At 37.9% G+C, this 22,852-nt stretch overlaps 1 protein-coding gene across 1 annotated transcript in view; it reads right to left on the bottom strand.

The window, feature by feature from the left end:
• LOC139125607 (sortilin-related receptor-like) overlaps window positions 1-22,852 on the bottom strand; it is a 44,118-nt gene that overhangs the window by 19,990 nt on the left and 1,276 nt on the right. The window contains exons 2-12 of the mRNA XM_070691704.1: window positions 22,531-22,738; window positions 21,920-22,105; window positions 19,443-19,531; window positions 18,239-18,420; window positions 16,997-17,192; window positions 16,615-16,740; window positions 13,912-13,994; window positions 12,609-12,781; window positions 11,880-12,106; window positions 4,830-5,082; window positions 2,808-2,946 (exon numbers count right to left, since the gene is read on the bottom strand). Coding sequence (XP_070547805.1) covers window positions 2,808-2,946; window positions 4,830-5,082; window positions 11,880-12,106; window positions 12,609-12,781; window positions 13,912-13,994; window positions 16,615-16,740; window positions 16,997-17,192; window positions 18,239-18,420; window positions 19,443-19,531; window positions 21,920-22,105; window positions 22,531-22,692 — 1,816 coding nt within the window. The 5' untranslated portion in view covers window positions 22,693-22,738. The remainder of the gene's footprint in view (window positions 1-2,807; window positions 2,947-4,829; window positions 5,083-11,879; window positions 12,107-12,608; window positions 12,782-13,911; window positions 13,995-16,614; window positions 16,741-16,996; window positions 17,193-18,238; window positions 18,421-19,442; window positions 19,532-21,919; window positions 22,106-22,530; window positions 22,739-22,852) is intronic.

Here is a 22,852-nt window from a genome sequence, read left to right as displayed (position 1 = left end):
TTGACCGATGTGATATCCTGACCTACAGTGTCATTAGTTTTGACCAACGTACAAAGACGCAGCCCATGCGCCCGGTTGACGAGATATTTTGCAAACGTTTAAGAAATATTATTATTTATTTATTAGCCGTGTTCACAATAATGACACTGGCTCAGAAAGAAAGAGAAGGACAAGAAAATGTATAACACTGAAATATTTGGACACGTACGGCCATACTGCATGGGGGCCCGGGAGACATCGATGTCAGTCTTTCCGGACTGTTTACATGTAGCTTAGGGGATATCAAAGGAGATGAATCAGTTGGTTGAATAAAACAAAAGTTTTCAGACATTTTTATGTCAATGTTGTAAATGTTGGACTTTTGATTCGATTGAGAACCAGAATCACCTACGAGAGATGTCTGTATTAAACACGGACGCACAATTCGGAATAGTTTGTTGTGCTTACTGCCGATCTCAGTCGTGGTGTCTCTCTCCCATAAAATTTCAAAGCTATAGGCCTACACTTGTCGTTTCGATTCACAGGTAGCAGTACAACCGATGACCAGATATTAAACAAGTCTAAGCAATTTTACGCCGTGAACGTCCTTGAACCTATGGACGTGCCCATTGTTTTACTGCGCCCATTAGCGTGTAAACCCCTGCTCGTTCCCAGCAGAGTACTTTTTTAAAGTTCTGTACATCAGTGTACACTTTGTGTATAAGCCCTAAACCTAGTTTAATTCAATTATGGAAAGGTATTAGTAAAGAATAAAGGGTCGTTACAGTTGCTAAAATTGCGAGAAAAATGGCACGTTTTTCCAGTACTTTTACAGTTCTGTGCTTTCCATCCCCGTTACTCAAATAGAATAGTCCTATTCACAAGCGCTGTTGTTTTAAATCACGTCCAGGATGTGCTGTTGATTTTCATTCTTTCGTGCAATTTCATTGTTTGAAGCAATTATCCTTTCATTTGACTGCTCTGTGGGACTCTCTGGATATGTGTTTTGGATAAAAGAACTCGACAGTGAAAGACATAAACTTCGACGGTGATAGGTATACAATATCGGTTCGATGTGCGAAGATATACAGATTACAAGTTATTTTAGAAGTTCTAAACCAGTAAAAAATTTTCTGCGCGCCACTTATTGATCGTGTCTTCATGTGAACGTCCTTGAATCCGTGACCACGACCATTGTTTTTGAAGTGTTCGACGGTCGATGATCGGTAGATTAATATGTTACTGAACTATCGTGTGTTTGTTAGCATGGTTTGGTAATAGACGGTGTAGTCTGTAGAGGCGATACGGCGAAATCCCAAGGCCCAAGAGAGCATGTGACGTACATCGCACGCTTTCTTACAACGAACGAGCCGTCGGTTTCCAGAGCTACGTGAAATCCGGCCTCACCGATGTCCCTGTCCTGATTCGGAGAACAACTTTCAAGCTGCGAGTTGAGGTTCAGATGTCCGATTTTTTCATATTCAAAAGGCTTATTGATTCACAGCGAACGCCCGTCTTGTTTTTAGCACATGAGGGCAATTGAAAATTCAAAGCCAAATAGCCAGTGGGAAAAAATTCCACCGGACGACTCGCTCTCACCAGCGGTCGCAATGAAAACAAAATCGAAGTCTCTGAAGTCGGTATCATTGCTCCGCCATGTTTACTGTTAGTTGTACGGCCAGTTTAAAGTCACAGATTTTTCTTCACGGCAAAATTCATATAATTGCCATACCGCGAAGTTCCCTGTGCAATATGTCTTATGTCAATTTGGCAGCAAAAGCGTCACGGACATTCGATCGATGGTGATACACTTTCTCCAGGCCGTGACATGTCACCAGTTACGAACTTTACCGGTTTTCGATACGAAATATGCAATATATTATCAGCATGTTCACGTTGTGTTTTGAGTCTGATATCGAATATAACAGGAAAAAACTAACGATTTGAGAGACGATAGAGACCATGCCCGATACGGAAAATTGACATCAACTACTTGCATTGAGCAGTGACCTGAAACTTCAGACTTATATATAAATGTCGACAATATAAAATATCGAAATACCGGAGAGGGAGAGAGAGAGGTTTACGCTGTCGCGATTTGATTATACTGTTTCGGATATGACTTCGGTATAGACGATACACAGACATCGAAAATGTACACCTACTTTCCAGAAATTCGACTAATCTTATAATAAGAGTAGAATAAATATAAAAGTGTTGGTTGAAGTAAATCTTCAGATGTTGGTTTTCCAAAGTTAGACAATACTTACAGAAATATGGTCATCATAGTCTTCTCTTAAAAACTATTATCTTCAACACCACGTTTCTTATGATCGGTGATGTCATTTTTATTATTTTTACAAACTTTCAATGCATCAAACGCCATTAGACTATCTCATCTGCCTGTCAGGGAGTTACTATATATTTCCAAGGGCTGGCACACGATGTCAACTTACGCGTCGTCCGTCGAGCGGCCGGTGGCAGTGTCACAGATCGCTCCGTCTGTAATCGCGGCCACTTTGATTTTGATGTGACACCCAGGTGTGTTTGAGGTTTTTTGTTACCTAATTTGTCGACCTCAAAAAATTCACAGTCCATGCTTTGAAGCAGTCTCAACATGGCAAACATGTCTCGCGTAAATTTCATCCTCGTCGTTCCAATTAATTCGACCACTAAATTATTTCGGCAGTTTTAATTTCCTAATAAATCGACGATTTTGAAATCGTAATTATTTTTTTCTGGTCGAATTGATCGGGTTTTTACGGTATCTAGAACTGCGTGAACACGGAAAGGATTATGGTGACATGGCAATTCTGTTCTGTTCCTACCTCTTTGTGAAGACTGTGCCAATATTTTCAGATCCATCACTGAGTATAGATTATCCACAACGGTGGTTTTTCCACTGCCATCATACTTGTTGGCTCTCAGTATGGCCTTCTTGTACCAGTCATCCCAATAAATATGATTCTGATTAAACAAGCACAGAAAAGACAAAATCATTTGAAAAATGATGGAAATTTATTACCAGTAAGCTGGCACTAATACAACTAGTAATGGTCATGGTAAAAGTTTTACGGACAATAATCATCTTTTTTATTTAAATATTTGACTTGTGTAAATATTTACTCTCTGCTTTCCACCTAAACATTTCTAACCAATAGTTGGGTTTTGGTTAATGACTAGATAAAGGTAGACTTGGTTCAAGTCTGTGATTTGTGAATGTTTGACTGGAGTGAACGCAATGATTTGTATTCTGCTTTCATGTGAAACGCGCGCTTGAGTGGATGTGATGAGTAGGGTGAACGCCATGAGTGGAGTGAACGCTATATAGTGGAGTTTCACCCGGAATCACAGACTTGGCTTTCTTGCGCGATCTGCGTTGCTATCAATTATTCATGAGATGACGTTTTCTTTACTCATATATTATTCATAAGGTGACATCACTAAATTTTACACATTGGGAGGAGTTACCAATTGACCCTAATGAACGTGCATAAAACTCACATGGCGTTGTTGACAAAATGTCGAGTGCGATCTCTCCCACAAAAGTCAGCACGACCTCTGGTGTATCACCGAAAACGCGTAAAAATATCTTTGTTGTTTGTGGGGCCCATGTCGAAAAATGCGAATATCGTCGCCGGTTATTCAAGGATGGAAAAAGACACCGTCCTTACAGTTGTAGCCTGTTCTCTTACGTGCCCAAAGCGATGGAAATCAAAACAACATGTGGGGCGACTTCGTATGTCAGTGATTTTCCGCTGCCGGTTGGTGCGCAGACGAACACATCTTTTCCCTCAATGTAACTCTCAACAAGCTTTCTTTGGTAATCTCGCATGATTAGCGATGGTCGACCGATCAGTTGTAAAACGCGGTTGATGTACGAACTTGATGCCATTAGGCCTATTCGCCCAGATATAAAACGTACTCGATGTCTATCTTTGCACGGAGATGACAACGAACGTTTTAATGCATGCAGAGGTTTATTAGTATGCGTTCTTCTTATTGGCCAGAATAACGGCGGGGGCTGTCAATCATTTTGTATTTGCTTACGTCACTGTGTACACAGTCCGTCTCACCGCCTGTACTTTGCAAGAAGTCCAAGTCGGTGAATCCGGCAGAAACTAACTCACTACTGCGCAGACTCAAACGTGACGCATTCAATCGCCGGGAAAACCTGGCGTGAGCTGCCAAATTCCGGATAGGTTTGTACGAAATAGGAGAGACACAAGAGAAACAATTATAAATGATTTTATTATTTTAAAATTCACTGACTTGAACCAAGTCTAGGGTATGAGACTATGATAAGAGACTAGAGCGAGGGACATGGGACCAGTGTGGACAACTACACTTAGGGACAAAGGGTTAGTGAATAGGGTTTGAGACTAGTGTTTGGTACAAGTCTTAGGGACAAGGGTTGGTGAGTAGTGCGTGAGAGTAGGGTTAAGGGCCAGGGTTAGGGTTTATGTTCATTGAGTAAATGTCTGAGGTTACTATCCTAGTTTGTCATTAGATCATAATGTGAATCTCCCTTAACATTTCTGCACAGGAAACAGTTGGGGCTGGGCTAGAGTAAGTATCTGGTGGGTAACATGTCACGGGTTACCAATCTGAGAGTTACACAACTGTTTACTAAATCATTTAAAATAATTGTTTTGTAATTCAAGGCAATGCCCACAGTCTTTGCTATGATTTTAATATTTGCCAAGGACTGTTTATGACAAAAGATTATCCTTGAAAACTGTATGGATGAATCATTTTGAAATATTTGCATTTCATTTTGGCATTTTTATGCCATTGTTACCATTTGTACTCCCTAAACTTTCACAAGAAAAATTTGGAAGTTTTCTCACCTTATATACACCAATAGCATATGGATGTGGGATGTCTTCATTCAACAAGACCTGTCTTCCTGAACCATCTAAGTTTGCTGTCTCAATGCGGTCAAAGTAAGCATCAGTCCAGTACAGTCTCTGAGTCTGGTGGTCAATGATGATGCCATTGGGCCAGTGGATGTTGTCGTCAATTATGATGTCACTGCGGCCTCCGTCCATGTGACCTTTGCGAATGTGAGGCTGATCTCCCCAGTCTGTCCAGTACATATAGCTGTACAATACATAGCAAATGTGTAAGATGACAAGTGTTTGATACTATTGTTACGTCGGTATTCAAAAACGTTCAATGTCAGGTTTACAAGTACAAAGAGCTGGTGTAAAAGTCAAGACAATCACACCCTAAACACATTAACAAACTTTTCTGAGGACATTTGAAGGCATACATAAAGACTTTCTAGCAAATTTCATTTCAATCACAGGTAACACCTCTTTGAAGGGCTCATGCATTATCATGTAAGTAAAATGCCATAATTTATTTTAGTAGATACGATATAAAATGTCCTATTTATATTATTGCCAGGCTATATATACTCGCACGTCTCGATACATTTTCACAAACAGTACAGAAATCAGTTTATGTCATAAATACCCTTTTCCACTAACAGTACATGAGACATGCTTATGAAGTTCTTTTTTTCAACACATTACACAAGTGTGTCCTCATACAGTCACAGGCAAAACTTCAAACGATAATTTTAAACCTTTGAGTGCTGTAACTTTTCCCACCAGAATTTTAGTGCAACATTTTACCAATTTTTGTGAATTTTTCTGTAATTTTTTTTTGATTTTTTTGAACAAATGGTCATCACATTTCATCAGCTACAATTTCTTATCAAAAGTTTGGCAAAAATCTTTAAAAAATTGACTGGGATATATTTGTTTAAATGCAACAAAAACTGACTTTGGCACTTGAAGGGTTAAAGGGAAACCTAAGTCCAGCGACTTTGACAGTTTATCCCTTCCAAAATCACCCTTGAGTAAAATGCAGCTCAAATTTGCAACATAATTGCACGCGCTGACGACTACGTCACGACGAAAAGAGAACTTGAAGTAGACGACATTTATGGAAATGAGCCCGGAATTCCATGGGCGCGAAAGGGCTCATGGGAGAAGCGTGCGTGACGTCATCGGCGATACAGACGATTGTAGCTTGCAGCTGGAGGATTACTGTGAACAGTTCAGCGCGTTCGTAAGACGACATGGAAAGTTCGGACAGCGATATTTCTGACATCGAGTATTACTTTTCCCTGACTGAAATCAAACCATACTAATTTGAACCTGTCCAAGATATGTAATAATTAGAAAGCATCTCAAAACATCGTTCATATCTTGGTTGTTTGCGTTTTGTGTATGATTCAGCGGAGGGAGTCACTGTGCTTGTACAGACCCCGAACTGGATTGGAGAGACTGAGTGACCCTGCGATCCTTCAACGCTACGTTTCTAAAACAGAGTTTTCTGTATCAGTCGCTTAAAATTAATTTTTGGTTCGTGAATGATACGGAATGATTGACTGATTGTATGTGTTACCGTGTAAGTCGAGCTTGGCCAGATCTTTAAGGTTGCGAAATCTCCGATATGTATCAGAAAATATTTATTCGCGATTTGACAAATCTATATAGTGTCGTCTGTTTTTCGAAGCTGGTGTCGAACTTAGGAAGTCGGACTTACTCAGATCTACAAAGTGATGAAATCGCCGATATAATGAATATTTGCCCGCTATTTAAAAAAATAGCGTCAATGACACTGTAGCTCCCATCCTGGACTATTTAGTGTTTGTGCTCTGGTCAGTTATTTGAACATGTGTGAAGGGATAAAGTGCATGAAGTGAAATACTTAAATGAAATGTACTGGAGACAGTGAAATATGTTTAATGTATTATTCAGAATATAAAATGGAAAAAATACAGAATTAGAAATATCGTATACTGTGATACAACCATTAACTAAACAAGTCATTGACAATGACAGTCCCCACTTGTAATAGGAGTATTAGTCTTGATGGGGCAGGGAAATGTGGTCATTAAGAAGTATCACTGGAGTGTATATGTTGAGATCTATGGGCAAATAGGTCTATGTCGTTGTTCCCAATTTGAAAACACATGAGGCATGTCTAAGTTATGGTTCTAAATTGGGAAAAAAGATCAGACCTCTAGCAGTATTGGCCAGCCAAGAAATACATATGCGCATAATAAATGAGGTACAAGATGTGACATCTTAAGGTCTAATATCCTATCAAAATTGGAGGGTATAGAACTTGTGGTTACTGAGATATGCATATATATGTATAATCAAGGTCAAAGGTCATTGAGGTTACATGACATTTTGAAAAAAAAATTATATTGCTAATTAATCCCTATATGCCAAAAAATCAGACCTCTAGCTCTATTCACTTGCCCAGAATTAGATGTGTGCAAAATTAATGAGGTAAAGCATGTGTTGTCATAAGGTCTCCCATCCTACTAAATACAAAGGACATAGCACTTGCAGTTAGTTATTTATTGACATAAACATATATTTAGGTAAAAGGTCATCAAGGTCACATGACATTTGGTCAAAAATTTCTCTCCTATAGTTATCCCTATATACCAAAAATCAGACATCCAGCTCTATTGGCTTGCTCAGAATGAGATATGTGCATAATTAATGAGCTACAATATGTGGCATCATAAGGTGTCCAATCATACCAGATATGAAGGGGTAGCACTTGTGGTTACTGAGTTATGGACAAATATGTATATTTGAGGTCAAAGGGCACCGAGGTCACATTACATTTGTCAAAAAAATTCTCTCCTATAGTTATCCCTATATATCAAAAATCAGACCTCTGGCTCTATTGGCTTGCTCAAAATTAGATATGCACATAATTAATGAGGTACAATATGTGGAATCGTAAGGTATCCCATCATACTATACATGAAGGGTGTAGCACTTGTGGTTACTGAGTTATGGACAAATATTTATATTTGAGGTCAAAGGTCACCGAAGTCATGTCACATTTGTATTGCTAGGTTATCCCTATGTACCAAATATAGTTATCAAAACAAACCACCAATTGTATGAAACATGGGCCTAAATACAGACAGACTGACATTCACAGACTGGCACAGAGTGATGACATTGACCCCAAGTGTGCCTTGGCCCATGGAGAGTGATAAAGATATAACAAAAAGGTGAATGTAATGATAAAATAGTTAAGTATATAGGCCTACAGACACTGAGGGTGAATATGTTACAGCAATTTGATTAGTTTCTTTTCGTTTTCTACTTCTGTGATAATTTTTAAGACAATCAAACTGCAAGGCAGTTTTAATATTTAATTGACATAATTAAATTTAATATTTAATATTTAATTATTTTATATAATTTAATTGACATACATGTTATCTTTTACAAGCACACAGCAAACTGTTCTTGATTTTTCATTTACAATATTTGACATAGACTGAAATACATAACATGCAACCAATATTTACATTTTGCCCATGCACCAGATACATGGAGAGATTTCAACATGCAATCATTAACTCAGAAACCCTATAGGGAAAAGTAAACATTGTTTTCTTCCAGAACAGCTGGTATATCCACATCTGGAGCAACTTACAAACTTAACCAATTACACAAGGATGATGACACAAGAGATAAAGTTAAACTGTGGTGAACTTGACTATTCCTTTCAAATCCTTACCTAACTTGATTGACATCCTAAACTAAAATACACTGCATGTTTAATGGCACACAAAACAAAGATTGATGAGGAACATCTTTTTTATCCGATACACTGTACATTCTTTTTTTCCCACTATCCCACCTTTTCTTTTTGACAAACCTTCTGTGGCTGATTTTTTTATTGACATTTGTTTGGATTTTTTTCAAAATCTGCCAGGACCCCCCCCCCCCCCTCCATCACTCTTTAACATTGAAAAAAATAATATATTTGTTGGAAACCAAACCTGCTGAAATCACCTCAGCTATGTTTTCTCATTATTTTTTACCACATTTCAACACCAAATACAGTTTACCATTTCAAATGCTTACTGAATCACAACATTATCTTAAACATAGGGCCAATGTCCCTGAAGCTACTATTGACATGGATACAAAATTAAGTATTTCCTGACTGTATGAAATCATCTCACTAAGGTCATCCTAGGGACCTGTTAACCAAATATTAAAGCTGTCTGACCAGCGGTTTTGAAAAAAACAAGCGACCCAATAGTCGACAGAGCTCTGCTGTGTTATGTAGAGAGCAACTTTTTGTGACATATGTATTGATGAAGATGGTTGAGATCTTGATAGCTCATTTCAGGATGGCCTGACCTAAAATGGCAACATTAGCTGCAAAAATACAAAATTGAGATTTCATCATAATTATGTATAAAAATGTATACAAAATATCAAAGCTATCACATGAGTAACTTTTGAGAAACAAATTTTTGACCAAAAATGGCAAAAATTGACCAAAAATACAAAAATTGAAGATTTCATTAAATTTCACTATATCACACTAGGAGAACCCCCAGGAACCTGTATACGAAATATCAAAGGCATCAGACAAATAGTTTTTGAGAAACACATTTTTTGACCAAAAATGTCAAAAATTGCACCAAAAATACAAAATTGCAGATTTCATCATATATTCTATATATCATATTTAGTTTATCTGTAGGAACCTGTATACCAAATATCAAAGCTGTCAGACAAGCGGTTTTGATGAAATAAATTTTTGACCAAAATGACAAAAAAATTCCTTAAAAATACAGATTTGCATATTTCATCACAATTTGAACAAATCCAAATTGGGTTATCCCTAGGGACCTGTATACCAAATATCAAAGCTGTCAGACGAGCGGTTTTGATGAAATAAATTTTTGACCAAAAATGACAAAAAAATTCCATAAAAATACAGATTTGCATATTTCATCACAATTTGAACAAATCCAAGTTGGGTTATCCCTAGGGACCTGTATACCAAATATCAAAGCTGTCTGACCAGCGGTTCATGAAGAAGAAGATTTTTTACCAAAAACGCTTTTTTGGCACTAATTGTATATTTTCAACAATATCAAAAATCAAAAAAGCACAATTATTTCTGGTCAGCCCAAAGTACTTACATGCTAATTTTTCATGTAATCTGCTCAGTGGTTATTGAGATTTTCAATTTGACTGTTTTTACATTTTTCACTTAATTTGCATATTTTTGGGCAATGACAACTTCATTTGAACAAAATCTCATCTACAGCCCATCATCCATGTACACACCAAATATCAAGATGAAATGTGCAGCGGTTTTGGAGTTTTTGATGTTGACGGACAGACATACAGACATACAGACATACAGACATACAGACATACATACATACAGACATTTCCTAGCCTATACGAATAGCTTCCATTGCCATATATACATATGGCTATGGGAGCTAAAAATAGTATCGCCTTAAAGCTTGTTGTAAGGAATGTGTTTCATACAAGACCAGCCCAAACTCCCGATGATTTCCGATATGTCCTCTGTTCAAGTCCCGATCGCAAAGTAAAAATGTTTACATGTAAAGAATGTAATTTGTGCAAGGGCCTCCCGAGTCCCGATGATATCCGATCGGCCCTCTCGACGAAGTCCCGTGTGGACATTTAATGACAAAAATGCTTTAAATGTGAAAAATATATTTCGTGCATTAATAAATCTAATAATGTAAAACATACAGTATTCTTGACTTCCGGCCATGGATGCTATTTTTGAACTAAGAGTCGGACAGAGGTATTCGGGTGGTCAGATCTGTTAGGTGGTGAAATCTCTGATATACATCGGATATTTACCCACGATTTGACAAAGTATCGTCTAGTATCAGAGTTAAAGTCCTAAGTCGCCGATATTTATCGGATAAATATCCGTGATTTCGTAGACCCGGCATGCCAACACCACACAGTGCAAGTAAATCTAGGATCGTCTGGTATCGATATTAGCCTAGGAGTTCCGGCGCAATTGATATTTATCGGGTAAATATAATATCGGCGATTTCTCACACCGGCGTGCCGAGACACAGTAGGCAAAAAGTCATTCCAATATCTTGTATATCAATATTACAAAGTATAGTCCCAAAATTGCCTATATTTATTGGTTATATATCGGCGATGTGGCAGACCCGGGATTTCAAGATAAGAGACGCTTTGTGTAGTTTCGTCTTCGGATTTTAGAGTCCCGAAATCGCCAATATTCATATTATCTGGTTAAAACCGGCGATAGTAGGCTGACTCAGCATGTCAAGATACGAACCGCATTGTGTAGTATCGTCTTGTATCGGTATCAGAATCCCGAAATCCCTTATAAAACAATCATCCTGAAAGAATTAGAACATAACGTTGTATCTTTTACAGATCATTAAACTCGCCCGACTTTCTTTAGCCACTGTCTTCGAAAAAGCTGTTCTGTGGGAAGACGGTAAAAGCTGACTCCGTTTGTTCTTCCCCGAGTGATTTTTGCATTCAACTGAACAACAGTTAACTATTTTTTATGCTACTGAGCATTAAAGAGTCGTAACGTGCAGAACTGCACTCCTGCAGTCATAGACTCCAATGCTTGGTAGGCTGTCACACACGTTCGTGTATCGCCGATGACGTCACGCACGCTCCTCCCATGAGCCCTTTCGCGCCCATGGGATTCCGAGCTCATTTCCATAAATGTCGTCTACTTCAATGTCTCTTTTCGTCGCTCCGTAGTCGTCGGCGCATGCAATTATGTTGCAAATTTGAGCTGCATTTTATTCAAGGGTGATTTTGGAAGGGATAAACGGTCAAAGTCCCAGGACTTAGGTTTCCCTTAAAGTGCACAAAAACACGGTCACAGACAAAACTATTGTAAAGTGCACCCTCATACAGTCACACAAAAAGCTATTGTAAAGTGCGCCCTCATGCAGTCAAAGACAAAACTATCGTAGTGTGCCTTATACAGTCACAGGTAAAATCAAATAACACAGTTCAATGTGATCTCATAGGATCACATGACAAACTCACCCTCTCAGTGGGTCTATTGTCAATGCTCTAGGGTTATCCAATGAGTTGCTTTCAGTGAACAACTCCCTACGATGCAAACCCGTCTTCCTTGCCACCTCAATCTTCTTAGTGCCAGAGTCTACCCAGTATATGTTTTCAGCCAGCCAATCGTACACGATGGATTCCACGGTATCTAAACGACCCGATACAATGGTTTCATGCTCACCACTTCCATCAAGGCACATACGCTGTTGACAAATATGGCAAAGCAAACATTTACTCAAATACTGACAAAGTTACAATACCTGTTATTTCACATTAACTCAGCTGAGTCCAATATCACATTCAAAGTTTCACTGAATTGGCTCACACCATACAGACAATTGTCAAACTACAAGAGACACCACAATAGGAGATTGCCGAAGACACAATTCAAATTCAAAGAAATGCCATATTTCCGATAGAATAAAACTATTTGTTAAATCACATCACTACACGTTCAAACCTTCATGTGATATGCCTTGCAGATATATAGCTTTAAAATGACTGAGCCAATTTTCCTTCAGGAAAACACCACCTTTTATAAAAGAAATGATGGATTTTGATCATATACAGTGTTTGGTCAGAAACTATGTTAACATCTTCTGTATATCGATATGCTGTAAGGTCAGGTCAAAGGTTGATGCTACGTTGGTTTAGTACATGGTTAAAGATTAAGATGGCATAAGGTGACAAAAGGTCACGGCTAACCTTGATAGCATCCTGTATCATATCAGCCCAGTAGACACAATTATCATCATAATCAAAATCTACAGCTATGGCATTCTGTAGTCCCCTGAGAGGTAACGTCTCCTCTCGGTTCTCACCAAGGATATATCGCCGAATCTCAGTCCTCATGGCATATAGAAGAAACTCCGGCTTTTCTACAAAAGGAAATAAGTTTTGAAGATTGACAGTTAATTCTTTGCAAACTTCACAACAGACTGCAGCTACCGTTATTATTGTATTAACTTATGGAGGGGTATATAGAGAATGTCTTCATGACATTTTTTGAAGAAACAAAAGGTCTGCAATACTGATAATGCCCCATATTCCATATCTGGTTGTATCATATGGCTTACAAACAATCTATCGAAATGCGGCACTATCTTGTTGACTTGAACAGTTCATTGTGAAGAAAAGGAAAATTGTGTAACTGCTCTCACTTTTATCCCTTTTCCCTGCCAGACAGTATCACTTCCTAATCAGCCAAATCAGTGAAAAGCGGTATTGAGCCAAAACTTTACATATTTCCACCCATTTGGCTTGGTCTGTTCCAGCTTTAGTCCACAAAAATTATGTTTACAGTACGGTATCTGTGATTTCAGGGGTTTCGGAAAACTTGGCAGGAAAAGGGTTAATTTGGTCATCAACTCCATTGTACAGTCGTCTCATTAACCTACTTGACAGAAATCCTCCTGGCTGCAAAAACATTGATTCATTGACCTGTATACCCCTAATGCTTGTAAATGCTCCAAAATCAGTAATGATAACAATGGATCAGGGCCAAAACACTGGGTGGTGAATGGGTAAAAGGTAGGATGCACCTTAGCAAGAGCAGGGATGTAGAAAATTTTGGTTACAGATGGCAAAAATAAAAATACCGGCAGTTACAAATAGTGAAAATGGACATGTAAAGTTTGTGCAAAATGTCCTGATTTTTACCAAAACTAAATTTTCACGACTGGCAAATTTTAGCTGACAGGCAGTTGTTTTTGTCGGCTGCCGGCTATTTTCTACATCCCTGGAAGAGACACTGGGACTCAAATATTTTCACAATACTTACCTTCTCTACTGATTGTATGCACTCATTTTAAAATTTGATGAGTAAATGAAGCAAACATGCTCTTGTTTTCATTCAAAGTAAAAATTAAATACCCTGATTTAAAATTACGATGGCATCCACTTTGATGTTTTTGTTTTTTTACTTGAGAAGAAAAGATCTGGAGCATAAGTCTGAATCATTCTTTTTGGAGGTGTATACAACCTTCATTTAAAGGGTGAGTATTCTTACCAGCAACTGGGCAGGAGACCTGGTCTGCTTCATATCGATTTTCAAGACCTCCATGACACATATCACCGGAAACTTTACGGTATCTTTGAAAAGAAAGGACAGCGACAGGTAACACAATTGTCACATTTAGGGTAGAATCCACCAAGGGGATAGATACTTGATCTTTCTAAATTTTACATAATTCTTTTGGTCTATCACTTGTTTGGGCTCATTCTTCAGCTTATGGATTAACACAAGTTTTCTCAGGCTTGTTTTTGTGACCATCGAAAATTTTATTTTACCCCTCAGAGATAACTCCGGGATGGTGGCACTTTTGATTTTAAAAATATCGGTAAATGTTGGGTAATTTGTATCTTTGGGACAATATTTTGCAAGATGACCCATGGGGATTTGTTTCAAGCTTCCTAGTGGAAAGATTGAGCAAAAGATTAATTTTTTTAAATATGGAGGCATGGACTACCGAGTTCAAATATCCTTCAATGATGCCTTCACAGTATTCTTCATAATGCATTTAAAATTTCAGCAACTCTTTAAACTATCCTCTCCTACAGAAGCTGTATCACTCACTCAGGGTTTTACATGACGCGCATTTCTGCGTCCTTTACGCATAAAACCGGACGCAGGACCCCTCAAAAACTAAACCACGCGTCCCTTGGGACGCAGCAATATCTGTTGCTGGTGTACACCTTGCGAAGCTGCTGAACACGTAAAAACACATCCCAGTAAACCTTACCGACCCCGTACTTTAACCCTTAAAGTGCCGCGTCGGTTTATAAAACCGACACGGCATTCTCGCTCTCAGCGCCACGTCGGTATATAAACCGACAGTGATTGCGTTCTATGCTTATGCCTAACTTAGCTATGCATTGCCGAACTCAGCCAGAAGGAGGGTATTCCTGACCCTTTGAACCCAGTTTAGTACCATATAAGGACTAAAATAATGACATCATGCAGCCTAACGATCGAAAATTCCAGTAATTTATGCGAACTTTCTTCAAAAGAGGTCAGCGGTTTTCATGAATATTTATTATAATCAGGTCTGCAGTTTCACGGCCACAGTGCATTGAACGAAACACGTACGTACGTTTTGAAAGCTTTACCATGCCGTAGACACGGAAGACAACTATATTATGCCAAGCTACTGCCCTCTGGGTGATAGAAATGATAGATTTTACAGTTTTTTTGAGAATATTTTATGGAAAAATGACGCGATTTGGTGACCAAATCGATCGCGATAGTGAACTTCGAACGTATCCGGCGGCCAAGATGGCGGCACTGTGTGATGCCTAACTCTCGACATGGAACCCGAGGTTAAGGTTTTCGAAGTCCAAAACATGCAAGATTGAGAAATTTGTAAGGATTCGGTTAAATTGAAGTGTATTTTGTGAATTTTCAAGCGTTTGACTGCCAAAAAGCCCCTTTAAACTGTTGATATTTGACCTCCGGCCGTCCTGAAGCGAGACGGCCATAACAGTCGACCCGGGTTGTAAATGAAATGTAGTTGTTCTGAACTGTTGACATTGCGAGACATTTCCTACGTGTTACGCATTTTTTTAACTGAAATAAACCGGACATGAAACTTTTTTCTCGATACTTAGTGGTTTCTTTCCATTTTGTGGCGGATTTTGTGGCGTGCTTGTCAAAAAATGTGATCAAACTTGGCGAACGGATTGACTAGTATGTATGGTAGTACGAGTCCGTGACTCGATAAGCCACAGATAGTTACACACGCGTACGTGAATTAAACTAATGTAAGTTGGGTCAAACACCAAAATTAATCGATAAAAAGGTTAGTGAAATGTGTTTTTGTCTTCAACTCTTCATTATAGTTATACAGGCGGTTCAAACTATACAGAGTCAGTTGAATATGCCCTATAGTTGTGTGCATGTGTTGCACAATAGTTACCCCTCCATGTACAATATGGAACCTTGTTGTCTCTGTGTATGCAAATTAATACTAATTGAACACAGTGAAGACCATGGCATTGATAAACTATAAAACATTTTTGTGAAATAAATTGGGACCCCCATATTTTGATGTAGGACTCCCATTTTCTAACACCAGGAGTCCCAGGGACTCTCAAAAGTTAAAAGTGATGTAAAACCCTGCTCACTGATTCTTTCATTGGACATTACCACTTGTAAATCCATATTTCATAGCAAGTGATCAATGACAGTTCACCTAACACACTGATTTAGATGGACCATTATGATTTAGATGCACACACACAGTTCATGGTCAACTTGAGAATTCATTCTAAAATCATCACCACTGCCACAGTGTGCTGTTTTTCTATTTCAAACAGAACTGCCTCAACTCAAAATTTAGAAAGTCGATGCCCAGTAACTGTTCTTATGTTTGTACAAACAATGCATTTCTTCAATTTTATTTACTGGATGCACATCAAAACGGCCAATGATTAAAATGTTCAATTGTATCACATACGGTACAATCTGTCACATGATTTCATTTGATCAGCTGAAAGGTAAATTTTATATGAAGTATTCTTTGCTGTGTGAGGCCATATTCCCTTTGAACCAAGTACATATACCTGTCTCTTTGACCAATTTCACATGAATTCCTGCCAACAATTTTCAAGCCACTGCCTCCTAATTGACCTTGACCTTCTAACCAGCATGTATGAACTCTGTCTGTCTGTTATGAACACACTTCAATCCTTAATCACATGACCTTTGACCTACCCCTTGCTGCGTCTATAGAATGTCCCCTCTGGACAAGGGACCGGTACGGCAGATGGATCTATGCCACTCTCCTCATCCGGCTGACATATATCAGTCCAGTAGTCATGTTCCCTGTAGCCAAAGTCACTGAAATGTACAAAACACACGACAACAGTTATCTGTCAGTTGTAGGGTGCTTGCTGGTACAAATGGTGCGTCTGCGTAACTCTCTTTGTACACCATAATGCACACCACATCATGGAAGCAGTAAAATAGAACTCCTGCAACCAAGCCATACATTGTGCATACACAGCACTTTATTACAGCATTTCTAAGTAAATCATGTGTCATGTACCAAGGCTTACACAGATACATGTAGTATATCAGTGGTAAGACAACTTACCATTCAAAATCTTCTCTGGTACACAGACAATACTCTTCAGTGATTGGTCTATCATAGTCCTGGCCATTGAAGCATTTGGCATGGGCAATGCGTCTTTCAAATGTCTGCTTGCTTCCCATCAGGCACTCTGAGAGTTCACCAGGTCTTTCTTCTCCTGGAGACCACATCTTGTAGTCATCTGGTCCACACTTTGATTCTGAAACAAATCATTCACTGTATCATCTGTACTTCAATGGTGCCCTCAGCATGTCGTCTGTACTGGTAGGGGGGTCCCTAGCTGTGTCATGCACACCAAACTAGACTCCCTAGTGCTGTGGGCTGATCATTGTTAAAGGTATACAGTCACATGTAATCTAAATATGCCCATATATGGTCAAAGGGGCGTTCCTTGGTATTCAAAATGCCCATGTGAGGGTGCTGTTTTTAAAAAGTGGCCATCCGCTTAAAATCTGTGATTGGCTAGATTTTTTCTTTTTTTCGTGGTAATTGTGGCAAAATTGGAACAGGTGACAGCATACCTTTAACTGTGTCCCACTGCTGTTTATTTTTGGGGACATTTTGCACATTTTGTGGACAACATGCATCAGTTGTCAATCAAATTTTGTATTATTTCTTAACAAGTTGGTTTCACTGAACAAAATTCAAGCTACTGGGGGACCATGTCGCTATGCTTGAATTTCAGGCAATTGTAACAGTATACTGTATCTGCCGCCAATCTGAGCTCAGACTACAGTCAAGCAAATTATGATATCAAGTGCAGTGTTTTAATTACTTTTAATCATAGCTAGCTCTGAAAGTATGTAAGTGTAAGCCTCAAAATAATTGTGCAAAACAAAGGTCATCATCAGTAATAGATATTACTTGCAGACTACACCCATCACAGTCCACTCATAAGTGTGCCCGAGGAGACCAGCAGTACGCAGGAGTGCGGGACAACAGGTTCCATTTTGGGGAACATTGTCACAAGGGTGCGTCCTGGCGGCAACACTGTGGTCATATATTGACCAAGGAGCATAAGCCCATACACCACTGTATTTTGTGCATGATTACTCTATTGTATACCTTTCATCTCTTAAGATGAAATGTCGCGAGATTTTACTTGCACTCGTGACGTAATAACCGTGTCACCACTTGTCTTCTACCAATGGTGACATGGTCATTATGTCACTCTTATTTTCCTTCGCTGAACAAAGAAAAATATTAAGAATAATATATAATTATTGAAAAATGGTCAACACTTACCAAATATAGATGACAGGTTGACTTGTATGATCATCCATGTATGTCTCTCACCGACCTTTGACCCAAAGAGTGTGAACACAGATGTGTGTTCACCAGGTTCTGTCATCAGCCCATACACTTGCACTTTGAATTTGTCAATGATTTTCAACGTGGTCCAGGTCTCGCCTTCATTCCAGCTGTATCTGTGAGTGGATGGCAGGGCTCGAAATTAACATTTTATCATGGTAGTCATTTTGACCACCACATTTTAAATTTGGTGGTCATTTCAAGGAAACTGGTAGTCAATATTTTTTGAACTGAATTATATTATCAGGCTTTTTGTATTCATGAAAAGAGAGGTCAATGTTATGATGGGAGTCTTTGAACATGGCTGTACCCAAAATGTACATGTCTGTACAGTGGATAAAAAAATAATACCTATGTTGGATAAAAAAAAACTGATTTTGCCAACAACTTCTCATCTACTGACTCGTGCTTTATTGGAACCCAAATAACATGCAAACAGGTGGCACAATTCGTTCATGTTGTCTATCTTGCAATCGTATTTTTATACTTGCCAGAGTTCCAAAGTGATCGCTGCGTTGTCTAATGTTTTGTAATGATAAGTAGAAGGATTTTGAATTTTTTTTTCCGTTGCGAGAAATATTTGCATAAATGTTGCAAAATGAAATTTAGTTTATTGGCACCTATGAACGTTATGTGTATCAATTTCTTCAAGGCCGATTGCAATGTTGTATTGATGAAACGGTACCCTCGCCATCAGACAAACCGGCAACCGCTGAAATACTAAACTTTTTCCATGGTGGTCAAAATGACCACCAGTTACAGAATTTGGAGGTCAAGCGTGGAAAAATGGTGGTCATTTGACGCAAGACCACCGCTAATTTCGAGCCCTGCATGGGTGTATAAGAATGTCATTGACAGTCTGAGAAATATCACCTCAACTCATAGAAAGGAGATTGTGATTTAAATATTTCTGGGAAAAGGAGTAAGTACAAACAAAGGATGGTATATCTGAACTTCAAATACAGGCTGTACCTATCATGTTATACATACTGTCTGCAGTTTGCAAGGCTAATACTTTAGTCTTCAACAAACATTAGAAACACAAATCAACTATTACTTTATTTTGGAATAAAATTAGAAATATTGTTGGTGGTTACGGCTACTGTCCCATTTAAAGTTTGAACAGACAATGACTCACTTAATAGTTTCGGTAGCACCAAACTGTTTGACAGCCACTATCAGTCCACCATGATCACCAAATGTAAACAAATAATTCTCCTTTAACACCTGAAAAAATATGGTTCCCATAAAGAAATTAAAGTTAACACACAGAACATGATTTACACTTGCTGAATAATGTGCTCCCTGGTAATATCCCTATTAAACAAATCTGTTTGTCTTTGTGTGCATTCATAACAAATAAACAGAAATGTGCATTTTTTACTGGACTCATAGAGTTTTTACTACTACAGACAATGGTTTAGACAATAGAAAAGTTGAGGAAAATAGTCAAACTATAGACAATGGTTTGACAATAGAAAAGTTGAGGAAAATAGTCAAACTATAGACAATGGTTTGACAATAGAAAAGTTGAGGAAAATAGTCAAACTATAGACAATGGTTTAACAATAGAGAAGTTGAGGAAAATAGTCAAACTATAGACAATGATTTGACAATAGAGAAGTTGAGGAAAATAGTCAAACTATAGACAATGGTTTGACAATAGAAAAGTTGAGGAAAATAGTCAAACTATAGACAATGGTTTGACAATAGAAAAGTTGAGGAAAAAAGTCAAACTATAGACAATGGCTTGAAAATAGAGAAGTTGAGGAAAATAGTCAAACTATAGATAATGGTTTGACAATAGAAAAGTTGAGGAAAATAGTCAAACTATAGACAATGGTTTGACAATAGGGAAGTTGAGGAAAATAGTCAACTATAGACAATGGTTTGACAATAGAGAAGTTGAGGAAAATAGTCAAACTATAGACAATGGTTTGACAATAGAGAAGTTGAGGAAAATAGTCAAACTATAGACAATGGTTTGACAATAGAAAAGTTGAGGAAAATAGTCAAACTATAGACAATGGTTTGACAATAGAGAAGTTGAGGAAAATAGTCAAACTAAAGACAATGGTTTGACAATAGGGAAGTTGAGGAAAATAGTCAACTATAGACAATGGTTTGACAATAGGGAAGTTGAGGAAAATAGTCAAACTATAGACAATGGTTTGACAATAGGGAAGTTGAGGAAAATAGTCAAACTACAGATAATGGTTTGACAATAGGGAAGTTGAGGAAAATAGTCAAACTATAGACAATGGTTGACAATAGAAAAGTTGAAGAAAATAGTCAAACTATAGACAATGGTTTGACAATAGAGAAGTTGAGGAAAATAGTCAAACTATAGACAATGGTTTGACAATAGAGAAGTTGAGGAAAATAGTCAAACTATAGACAATGGTTTGACAATAGAGAAGTTGAGGAAATAGTCAAACTATAGACAATGGTTTGACAATAGAAAAGTTGAGGAAAATAGTCAAACTATAGACAATGGTTTGACAATAGAAAAGTTGAGGAAAATAGTCAAACTATAGACAATGGTTTGACAATAGGAAGTTGAGGAAAATAGTCAAACTATAGACAATGGTTTGACAATAGAACAGTTGAGGAAAATAGTCAAATTATAGATAATGGTTTGACAAAAGAGAAGTTGAGGAAAATAGTCAAACTATAGACAATGGTTTGACAATAGAGAAGTGAGGAAAATAGTCAAACTATAGACAATGGTTGACAATAGAGAAGTTGAGGAAAATAGTCAAACTCCAAATGCTGACATCATATATGTGATGAATATGAAGAAGGGATGGCTTGATTGACGGTTTTATCAGACATGCACAGACACATACATACATAGATACATACATAGATACATACGTACATACATACATAAGTACAGACATAAATACATACATACATGTATATAAATACATACATACAGACAGACATCCAGACATACATCCATCAATCCATCCATCCATCCATACATACATGTACATACATTCATACATACATCCATACATACATATGTACATCCATCCATCTGTCCAGCCCGCCATCCATCCGTACATACATAAATACATACATACATACATCCATCCATACATACATAAATACATACATACATACATACATCCAGCCTTTGATACATACATACATACATACATACATACATACATACATACATACATACATACATACATACATACATACATACATACATACATACATACATACATACATACATACATACATACATACATACATACATACATACATACATACATACATACATACATACATACATACATACATACATACATACATACATACATACATACATACATACATACATACATACATACAGACGTAGACACACAGACACAAAAACCAAGAGATTCACATCCACATGACACATACAAATTCATAAACACATACACATTCACATAGGTTATGCAAAGGCATATATAGTCTAACTACAAACAAACACATTGTAAGCACATACGCTAACACTGTGAACACATACACCAACATTATAATACACTTTAAACGATAGTTTTACAAACTAAATGATTGAAATATGATGACATTCATCCAGAAGTTTGAAATACTCACTTCAAACCACTCGACACCAGCAGTAGTTGACAAAAACACACTGGGATTTTGTTTCATGGTTTCACCGACAGATCCAGTGGCCATAATGAGACCAGGGGCCGACTGTTTAGACATGATTGGGTATCTTCTAGAACCAGGATATAACTGACTGAACTTCTGAGTCAAGTGAAGTGAACACCTGGGATTCTACAGACAAAAAAGGCACATCAAAATTTGACTTGGACATGAATTTAAATCAAATTTATTTTACACTTTCTTGACGGACATATTATCATCAATGAAAATATTGGCATAGCAGATCCATCCTTATTTTGTAGAATGCAGATAATATGGCATCCAAACGTACTGAATAATAAATATATTACTTGTTTTTGGCCAGAATGGCTACAGATAACGGTATATCATGTGACAATTTTAAAAACTTTCCCTCACTGTGCCTAACGTAAGCAGCAGAAACATATTTCTGCTTCATTTTTGAAAGTGCAGCCAGTTTTGACGATTGCATTAAAAAGGGTAAGTTCACTGTATGAACACACGTATCATTCATGCAATTATCCTAATCCACTAACTCCTTACTGAGTACTTTTCAAGTTAGTAGGTAGAAAACGTACCCTGTCACACTCAGGAAAGGGTTTGCCCTTACTGTCTCTAGAGGGCGGCATCATTTTCTCCCATACACCTCCTTTGTCAAATGTTATCAGGGATACCATGTTTTCTTCGAGGAATCCAGCGTTTGTGTTGTTGAACTGTGAAGCTATGTAGATACCCCTCATACCCTCTACCTTGTGGATTTCAGCAAATGGCGTGTCTGCGTAATAGCTATTCAAGACAAAAATCATCATCTGTCAGTAAAAATATCATAGCATAGTTTAAAGGTATACTGTCACCTGTTCCAATTTTGCCACAGTTACCATGGAAAGAGAAAATCTAACA

The sequence above is a fragment of the Ptychodera flava genome (genome assembly GCF_041260155.1).
Source record: "Ptychodera flava strain L36383 chromosome 3 unlocalized genomic scaffold, AS_Pfla_20210202 Scaffold_25__1_contigs__length_14229661_pilon, whole genome shotgun sequence".
Lineage (NCBI taxonomy): Eukaryota > Metazoa > Hemichordata > Enteropneusta > Ptychoderidae > Ptychodera > Ptychodera flava.
Note: the sequence above shows the minus strand (reverse complement) of the source record. Positions and strands in the feature narration are given on the sequence as shown.